The 10,240-nt window shown below is 42.8% G+C and overlaps 1 protein-coding gene across 4 annotated transcripts in view; it reads right to left on the bottom strand.

Moving 5' to 3' along the window:
- Window positions 1-6,346: 6,346 nt before the first annotated feature.
- Window positions 6,347-10,240, bottom strand: part of Sh3gl3 (SH3 domain containing GRB2 like 3, endophilin A3) — a 124,004-nt gene continuing 120,110 nt past the window's right edge. For 3 of the 4 annotated variants that reach the window (XM_055623578.1, XM_055623579.1, XM_055623580.1), the window contains one exon: window positions 6,347-9,455. In XM_055623578.1, coding sequence (XP_055479553.1) covers window positions 9,250-9,455 — 206 coding nt within the window. In that variant the 3' untranslated portion in view covers window positions 6,347-9,249. The remainder of the gene's footprint in view (window positions 9,456-10,240) is intronic. The other variant, XM_055623581.1, reaches the window with a different exon arrangement.

The raw sequence follows: 10,240 nt of genomic DNA, 5'->3' as shown, positions 1-10,240 counted from the left end.
GATCACAGGATCAAGGGTGCAAAAGCAAGCTCACTTAAAAGGCTTTTACCTCGAGAACACCACACCACTGCGGCAGAGTGCTGTCACAAGGCCACACACAAGTTGTTTCTTCGGGATTGACTCTCGTGTGCGGTCACCCAGGTATTCAGAGGCCACTCCATCCGTGGTCCAACAGAGCTTGTTACCACTCGAGCCTGTGACAAGACCTCGGTATCATCCATGCTATTTTGGTTTTCCAGGCAAAATGAAAGAACTGTGGAGTCGTGGAAACTTTTACCCAGCTTTTAAAGGAAAGCCAAGCACTGTGCGGCAGATTGGACTCCTGAGACAAACCCCTGCAACAGTAATGCGTGAAACTGTGGAAGCGAAGCCAAAGGTGCAGCCAAGGCCCCGAGATGCCGGAAATGCCAGAGACACGGGGTGTCTGCCGAGGAAAGCCACTGAAAGTCAAGTCACCCCAAGAAAATGACATATGGATTGTAGCCAGCAAGGCCACGGAAGCGAGGCTCTTCACGCTCACTGTAGCTCACACCAGCACCATGTGCCCTGGATGCTACTGAGCACGTAGCCACAGAACTTCATCTTTTCCCTGCTGGGCCTGTGGTCCTCTGTGCTTTCACCTCTCCTTTCTCTACCACCCTTCCTTTTTCAAGAGTAACTTTATTAAATTTGTTCTTTTGATAATTTAAAACAATGAATGTAGGGCACTTTAATCACTATCACCCCACATCCCCCACCCTCTCCAGTCACTCTTACCCACCTCCTCCCTGCAAGTTTCTTTATCCAAATCGTGTCTTTGTTTTCTATTTGTTTTTTTGACTTTAACCATCTGTGGGATCATGGATTTGGAGCTATCCTTTGGAACCCAGTGGCTCATCAGTGGGTACCTTACTGAAGACAATGTCCACTCCTCTCCCACAATCCATCAATAGCCAATTTCAGTGATGAGATTTAAACCTAAGGCTCCAAGCTTACTAAGCAAGCACTCTGCCACTGAACTGTATTTCCAGACCTACAACATCCTTTTAAAAAATAGTTGCCACTATTCATTGGAAGTACATAAGTTGTTTGTGAATTCTTACACAGCCTGATGGTTATTAGAGTTATAAGAGTTTGCCTCAAGAGTTTGGACTTTGATTTGTTGTTGTTGTTGTTGTTGTGTGTGTGTGTGTTTACTTAATTTTTCATATAATATACTTTAATTATATTCTGTATTGGAACTGCTAAAATTGATGACTTCTAGAGCTAAACTAAATGCACATTGCATTATGAATTTGTTATGAGTTTTAGGGGACAGTAGACAGCATGTATGGCTTGGGTAAAACAACCCCCCATATACATACATACACTCACACACACACTCATACACACACAGTTACACATACTCACACACACACACACACACAGACACACACACACACAGTCTCCAGGCATGATGCTATTTGGGGCAATGATGGAAACTTTAAGAAAGTGGGTTAAACTAGAGAGAGTAGTCTGATGGAGGCATGCTCTCGAAGGTCTAATCATATCCCCAGACCCACTGTCTCTCCATTTCCTGACTTGCATGAAGCGAGTACATTGTCTTCTCTTCTGAGATACCCTGCCCAACCACAGGCCCAAAGCAGAGGAGACAAGCAACCACAGAAACCTCTAAAATTGTAACCCGAAATAAACATTTCCTTCTTTTCAGTTGTTTTTCCCTAAGTATTTGTCACAGCAGTATAGAGCTAACACAGGCAAGCATGGCAGTCAAGATCAAGAAGAAAGGGAAGGAACACAGAACAAAATGCATGGAATTTTCCATTAAAAGCCGCAGATCATGCTAAGATCTTGCTACAGACTCTACCAAAGCCCTGTACTAGGGATCTACAGGACTACATGTGCAAGAACCTCCAACCACCCCGTACATGCCGTCGGCACCATGGATGTGTCTACCGGTGCATCGCAACACATACACCCCCACGCCCAGCCTGCAAAGTGCTCCCGGGCACAGCACAAAGATCTCAGCGGCAACCACATATCTTACGTGCTTGCCTCAACTCTGACAATTGAGAAGGAGGATGCAATTCAGACTACTGTCGAGGGAAAAGAAATAGCAGTCTATCAATACCTGGCACTGAAGGATTAAGAGGGGAAAAAAAAATGTACTTCTAGCCTTTATCACATAAGAGAAAACAAGTGAGAACTCTGTAGAAAAGGCCTGAGAGATCTCAAATTTTCTAGCTGGGCTCATTGGTAAAGGCCCTTCTCTGCCAAAGCTAGTCAGTAAAGAATAATGTGATCTCTTCTTTAAATGTGAAGGCAGCCACAAAAGCTGAAAAGAACTCAAAGAGTCAAAGAGAATATGACCCTGGTGGATAGAATCCAAGGAAATGGCGGTCTATCGTTTTCCTTACAAATAATTTAAAACAATCACTTTAACCAGCAAGTTACCAAGAGTACACAGAGGGGCAACTAAACAAAATCCAGAAAATACCATGTGAACAAAATGGCAAGTACAATAAAAAAGAGTAAAATAGAAAATTTTGTGGCTGAGGAATAAAATATTTAAAGTAAGCACTTCAATAGATGGCTTCAATAGCAGACCTGGTCAAGAGAAAGATTCAGCAAAAGCAGAAACATATTTGAAAGTATCCAGTCAGAAGTGAAAAGAATAGGAGGCTATGGGCTATGTGGGACACCATAAAACAACGTACGGACTCTCAGAGTTCTGGAAGAAACAGAAAAAGAAAGACGCAAAAGCCTTTCTTAAGCTTAGGAAAATAATGCCAGAAAAAAAAAAATCCAAATGAGAGGGTTCATAAGGAGGTCTTTCCTGAAATGACTGTGACAAAATCCACCACTCAAAAGTCATGAGCAAGAATTTACCATTCCCCTCACGCACCAAAGAATCTCTTGGTAAGACGGGAAAGAATGGGGTGATATTTTCAAAGTGATGAAAGACAGAACTATGCAGACTGCAAAAGCAGTCCCTCAGAAATGGAGAAGAGATACTTTCCAAAACAAAAGCTGGGGGAGCTTGCGGTTCATAGACGTGGCCCATAAGGAGTACTGCAGGTCTGAACTAAAAACATGAAAACATATCAAAGTTTAAAACACACGGGCAACTGAACTACTTAGGCAAATTCAGCATCCTATGTAAACAACCTTAAATTTTAGTAGAAAGGTTAAATACAAAAGGATTAAAAATGGCTATTGAGAGAGGAATTTGCTGGTGGCTATACAACACACTATGCAAATTGTGACCTTAGTAACAAAATGTGGAAGAAGGGTAACAGGGTACGGCCTTTGAATGTACTCAAAATGACACCATCAATTTTAATGGACTACAATAATGTTCTTATGTAAATGTAAGAAAAACTAAGAGTTTGGCTTTTACGTTTGGTTTACTATGAAAATTTTAATAAGCTTTAGCTAGATCAAGAAAGAAAGGGACACAAATATGATTCTAAATGAAGAGAAACATGATTCAGCTGGCACCAGGGGAATGTAAACAGTCAAGAGAATAATGACACACCAACTAATTGCATGGAAAATGGATTAAAGTTCTAAAAATACTCCTATAGAAGCCTACCAAGACTGAACTATCAAGTGAAAAATCTAAGCTGATCAATAATAAACAACTAAATTCAATCAGAAAAAAAAAAAAAAAAACCTGCTGGAAAAGAAAAACCTAGAGACAAATCATTTCACTGTTACAACACAATTAAAAAGGATTGACAATATTTCTCAATTCCTTTCCCCCAAATCAAAGGCCAGGGAACACTTGCCAATTCAGTTTAACAAGTCTTGTATCATCTTGATACCAAAGCCAGATGAGGACACTATATGAAAAGAAAATTAGCAGCCAGTATCCTTAATGTGCATAAATGTAGAAATCCCCAATAAAACCCCATCTCACTGAACTGAGTAGCACACTAAAAAAACTATAGACTATGATCAAAGAATGTAAGGATGGAATGTAAGGATGATTCAACATGTGCAGATAAATGTGATAAAGCTTCCATTGCTGCTGCTGTTCCAATCAAAAGATCCAGCCAATCTGCCTTAATAGTTTTCGTTTCTCCTCTTCAGGAAGTGGCTGGAGCTAGTCTTGATGTGGAGCGCCACACAGACCGCTGTAGCGAGAGCTGTCTCGATCTTGCAACACGGTACCAACATCCTTAGACATCTCTGTGTATTTTGTCTATCAGCCTTCTCTGATCCCTCCCTACAACTATCTGAGCTGATCCTCACAGTCTTGCCAGCCCGTTCACATTCTAGTAGCCTTGGCATTCTTTGGGGACTTAAACCACCCTTCCCATCTGCCCTCCACAGCTGTCTAGTTTCTGCCTCTACAGTGACCATAAGCAAACCCGCCACCCCCAGCGTCCTTCCTGCACCCTGCGGATCCCTGTATGTTTCAGCTGTAGCCTTGTGGCTGTATGCACACACATCTCCAACTGTAGCCCATCTGCCCATCCACATTCAAGGCCTAACCACAATAGCATCTTCCCTTTATATAGATAAACGTCAAAATATAAGACGAGAAATAATAAGACTCTTAAAAGAACAGACAATACATTCATGATAGGGCACCAAAGGCACGGATTTCCTCTATAAGGTTTATTACGCTGGCAAATTGTCGTGTGGTTTAAGTTTACTCAAAGCGGACTCTAGTAGTGGAGAGACCCTCCACTCTTTCTCCTAAGCCCCCTGCCTTAGAAGAAACCAGGCTGGTCACCCTGGAGAGGAAAAAAAAAAAGCAAGCAGTAAGCAGCTAAGGGTATCATGAACACTGTCCCTGAGAACAGCTAAAGTCAGTCACTTTCAACAGTCATCGCTATTGTTTATCTCCAGGTATGAACACCCCTACAGTGGGATCCCAGAGACCACAGAAACTCATCCATGGAGAGAAAGCTCAGTCAACCTGCCCGGTCAACATTTGCTGGATGTGTGTAAGCCTCTAATTGGATGGTGTTGCCCTTCCTTGCTCGCTCAAGCAGGCAACTCCCATCAGCTCTCCAGGTGGTCATGACTCCTGCTTTGATGATATGTTGCCGTTTGCTACTTCTCCCTAGCTGGTACTTGCTATTGGTTCTTTTGCTTGCTATAAATTTAATAAATAAACTCATTCAAAACTGAAACTATGGCTAGTATAGATCATTCACCAGACCATACAGAATAAGATCAAATGAAAATCTTCTGCATAGCAAAGGAAAAATCAACCTTGGGAGTGCAATAATATATTTGCAAAACATAGATCTGGCAAGGAGTTAATATCTAAAGTATTTATATGGAATCTTTACAATTCACAATAAAAATACAATTTAAAACACAATTTAAAAATAAAATGAAATCACCTAATTTTGAAAATGAACGTGGAGCCCAAAAAATGGTCGAGCAGATACAAAGAAGGGTGCTCAATATCAGTAATAAGGAAAATGCAAATCACAACCAAAGTGGGGCAAAGGGGTTTTGCTTATCTTTGTTCCTGCTCTCCACAGAATCAAAGTGGAGTTTCTAGTGGGTCAGTAAGAGCTGAAAACACTACACGGGAAATTCCGGAAATGAACAATTCCTTGTCATAACTTACAGACCACTCTGAGCAAGCTCCTGAAATCTTCCGCTGCCTTGCTCCATCATGGCCTAGGACGTATACTCTCTCTCTCTCCAGTGTGTCTGCAGTGTATACACTACTTGCTCAGTAGTCACTTAGCAGAATGTCTGCTGTCACATCCACTGCTGTGGTATGGTAGCACTTGTGTGTAAGCAATACTTATTCTAGTGAGTATGGCCTTATTCGTGCATCGTCAGTACAAGGGCGGTGATGGCAGCAGCTTGGAGAGGCCAGGGGAAGGCTGGAAGGTACTCCATTTAAGCAAAAATTATGAACTTCTCGAGACATGAAATAACCACATGGCAAGGTTTGTAAAATCTATGAGATTGTGAAGCCAAAAAAGGAACTTGTGTTATTTTTACTGTTCCACCACAGACTACAGAGAGAGTCATAGTGCACAGAGAATGTTTTGTCATGGCGGAAAGATATTAAGTGTGTACACAGGCATAGGCAGCATCTGTGTGTGTGTGTGTGTGTGTGTGTGTGTGTGTGTCCCGATCTGTCTTTGTGCAGCTCTCTCTCTCTCTCCTCTCTCTTCCTCCCTCCCGGGTGTGTGTGAGAGTTCTCGGTTTCAGACATCTACTCTGGGTGTATGACATTTAGCTCGTCCCCTGCAGTAAGGGGAATGACTGTCACCTCACATCCGTTGGGTTTGGAGGAGGATGCCACAGCCCTGGGAGATCATATAAGTTGGTAAAGATACCATAGAAGACAGTAGAAATGCAACTAAACAAACGACCTTTGGGAAATAAAGGTACTTTAATGAGGTTAACACACCAAATTTATATAAATCCAAGTTCAATTTGTCTTTTTTACCCATTTTCATGCAAAATAACTTTAAAATGCATATCATAATAATTTACCAGAAAACTGGAAATGTGTAAGAGAGAAACCTAGTTATAAGTTATGCCCCCACACAATAAAATATTAAACAGCTAGTTCAAAGGCAGGTCTGCAATTAACATGTAAAGCTGAAATCATGATGCACACTCCCATTTTTGTACACACATGAATACAGAAATACATGGGCAAGATAGGAAGAACACAGTGAAAACTGTCACAACACTAATTCTTTCGGGGTTGTGGACTCAAAGGTAATTTCTGCTTTCCTTTATAACTTTAACAGACATCCTGAATTTTCCTACATCTGTATTGCCTTTATAATTAGAAAAATAAAGCTCTTTGAATGTTCAAAATTGTTCTGACATCTGAAAGGTCATGGACACTTTTTTTTCCAATAAAAGCAAATGTACACGACCTTCTTTGTGATGAAGAAGCTAGGAGGTGCGCGTCGTAACTGCTGTGTCAACTTGATACAAGCGAGGGTCTGGAAAGAGGGAACCTCGGTTGAGAATACGCCCCATCAGCGCAGCCTGCAGGCAAGTCTGGTGGCTGTTTTGTGGAGTAATGGTTGCTAGGAGGGAGCCCAGCCTACTGTAGGCAATGTCACTCCTAGGTTGATGGCCGGGGTTAATATAAAGCAGGCTGGGCAGGCCAGGAAGCAGCATTCCTCCAGGCCTCTGCCTCGGTTCCTGCCCTGACTTCTCTCTGTGGTGGACTACCAAGGTCTGTCAGAAAAATAAACCCTTTCCTGTCCAAGTTGCTTTTGCTCGTGGTGTTTATTGAAGCAGGAGAAAGTAAATTTGGAAGGTGGTGAATTTCCACAGCACTGTGAGTGCCTTGGGGCAGGAATTCACAATGAAACGTTCTCTCCGACAGCTGGCTAGAAGCAGTTGTGTCAAGCCATGCCAGGAGCCAGATGTTATCTCACAGCCTTCTCCACAAACATAATGTGGAAATGGGACTCTGCCAAACAGCTGAGGCCACGGGCCCATGGAAGAGCCAGTGTGATACAAGCACAGCCATTGCCCAGGACATGGTTGCCAGCCCCCATCCTCAGCAGCTGCCTGGCGGTTAACCAAGTCCTATTTCTAATTGCTTTAAAGTGATCTGATGCAAATTGCTGGATGTTTCAGTTATCATCATAAGCTAATCTGTAGCTCTCAATTAACTTCAATTACTGCTTATTTTCCCTAAATGAGTTATCAAAGTAAATTATAAGCATCAAGAATGGCCCTGGACTTCTTACTGGTAAAATTTTAATACAGCAAATGAAGAATAAAAATCAGGTATAAAAACAGGCTAGTTTGTGAATTTACAAAAAGAAAAGATGTAATGAGAGTTATTCTAGAAAAGTGAAGGCCAAGGGCATGGGAGAAGACTGTGAATTAAAATTCCAGCTCTGACATTTAACTGTGTGACTGGAAAAGTGACATGGCCTTTCTGTGGCACAATCCTAGTGTTTGAAGGATGGGCATCAGATTGATCTCAAAGGATAGTGCGTGAGGGTTTCATGGAAAATGCTTAGAGCAGCACCTGGCATATAACAAACATTGAGTAAATGTTAAGAATTACCATTTCCCATAAACACCTAATGTACAAGGGGTGTGTGTGTGTGTGTGTGTGTGTGTGTGTGTGTGTGTACATACGTGCAAATTTGTGTGCATGTAGCCACACACACACACACACACACACACACACACACACACACAAACCTGTTAGGAAAGCCAGCTCAGAAGACTACGGAAAGCCAACTTAGGTTACCTTTTTCAGGTGACCCATCTGGCCCCTGGGCTTCTATGACAAACGCCAGTGATCAACAGTGACTGACAAACACTTGTGTGCCAGCGTCCATGACACTATCAGAACTCTGCTTCTGCCACTACGTGACCTCCCCTCCTGCCATTCATGACACCCTTCTCTGCAAAGGGGAGCAGGAACCGCCTCTTCTGTGTGTGGTGGGGGTTGCTTAGGACTCTGCTGAGAGACAGCACATGACAAGGTCATGCTTGGGGCAAGTCCAGGGCTGGTTCTGTAAACCTGAGTTCTTGGACGCTCTGCCCATGCAATCCTGCAGCAATCACAACGGGACTGTCTGAAAACCTATCTGCCTACATGTGACAGCAGACAATGCTTGAGTTGAGATGTTTTACAAGCCTAACAGTAGGCAGAAAGGTTTTGTAGGCTTGGGCTAAGAAGGGGCTGTACCATGTTTAAATCAGTGGCTAATAAAGGACCATATCCCCACCTGCTGACATTGATCGGCAGCCATCTAAGGACCCCCAGCCTGGGACCCCAGGTCAGCCAGGGATTTGTGCTGAAAAGATGCTTAAAAAGGCAATTTAGCATTAAGAATAACCATAGTCTTTTATGAACACAGTGCATCATGTTTATTGGGCTGTTCACAGGTAAGACAGGTAAGCTTAAAACAGGAAAAAACTGGATGCCATCAATAACGTCAAGAAAAAAAATCTTTAGCTTTCTTAGCTACAAAGGGGACCTTCCACCCCAGCGAAGGACTACACAGGCCATTTGTTCAGAGAGCTGCAATGGGCGCAATTTACATTTTTTAGCAACAAGAAGCAAATACATTGAACCAATGACTACTTAGAACAAGAAGAAAACTATCTTTATGAGTTAGAACAAAGAAATCAGTTATACAAATTAAATTGATACAAAATACATTATAAAGAAAACACACATACAAAAGTGATTAGGTGGGCCAGAGAGCGAGGATGTCACAGAGCGCCACACTGAGAGAACACTGGTGCGAATTCATTCAGTTAAGAAATTAGGTCCAAAAGACACATTTACCGAGGTAAAGGCACAATGACTTCCACATAATTAATGGGGAAGAAGCCAGATTCCCCACGTAGCATTCCTTCATACCAGTTTTCATCTATCTGACTGGTTAATGTAATGATGTCCCCTTCTTTAAATCCTAATTCTCCTTGGTTTTCTGGCTCAAAGTCATAGAGACCACGACAGCAGGGCTGGTCCGCGGAAATGGGAGTACCTGTCCACATGACATGGAGACAAAAAGTACAGGTTAACATAACAGAGAAACAAGAAATGGGGGAAGAGCCTGCACTTGTTCCCTGCCCACCCCAAGGCTGGCCTCCATTGCTCTCAGGTACTGTTTGTGGTCCCTGGCCTCCTCCAGCCACCTCGGCTCTCCAGCTGCCTTAGCCAAAGCCCCCTGTACCCATGCCTGTTGATTAAGTCCTCTGAGGAAGGGGACACATGTCCAGCCCATTTCCCCCAGGTGTAGGTACTCTTGGCTTGGCCCAAAGCCCAAAAGGGAAAGGCAAATCATGAGGCCAGGATCCTGCTCCAAAATGCTCAGATTTCCTTTGTGGTGGGGCTGGCTGGTACTTGGGAAAGCTCAAGGACAAAGCTGAGGTGGTGTATCACACATGTCCAGGAGTGCTGAGGTGGTAACGTGAGAACGAGAAGAGAGGAGCCACAACAGGAATACAAGTATTCACAGAGCAGACCAATATGGTCAAGCCTGAAGTTGCCTGGCAAAACTAAAATACAGTCACTGCAAAAGAGAAAATGTGAGCACAGATCTGAAACTAGTAGACCCTAACTCACTGACTCAGAGACAACCAGTGCGAAGCCTATGAATGCCAGGTGTCTGTATAAACATAGATCCGTGAATATTTTCCCATATATCTATTTTCATTAAATAATATTCTTGCACTTAGTACTGCAAACCTAGCCTAACATACAAATATCACCTACTGTCCAGCTACTGCCACATGTACCAATTTCCCTTTATTTTTGGCATCTATTATG

Source organism: Psammomys obesus, unplaced genomic scaffold (genome assembly GCF_907164565.1).
Source record: "Psammomys obesus unplaced genomic scaffold, mPsaObe1.curated_primary_1811, whole genome shotgun sequence".
NCBI lineage: Eukaryota > Metazoa > Chordata > Mammalia > Rodentia > Muridae > Psammomys > Psammomys obesus.
This window is presented reverse-complemented; position numbering and strand designations above follow the sequence as displayed.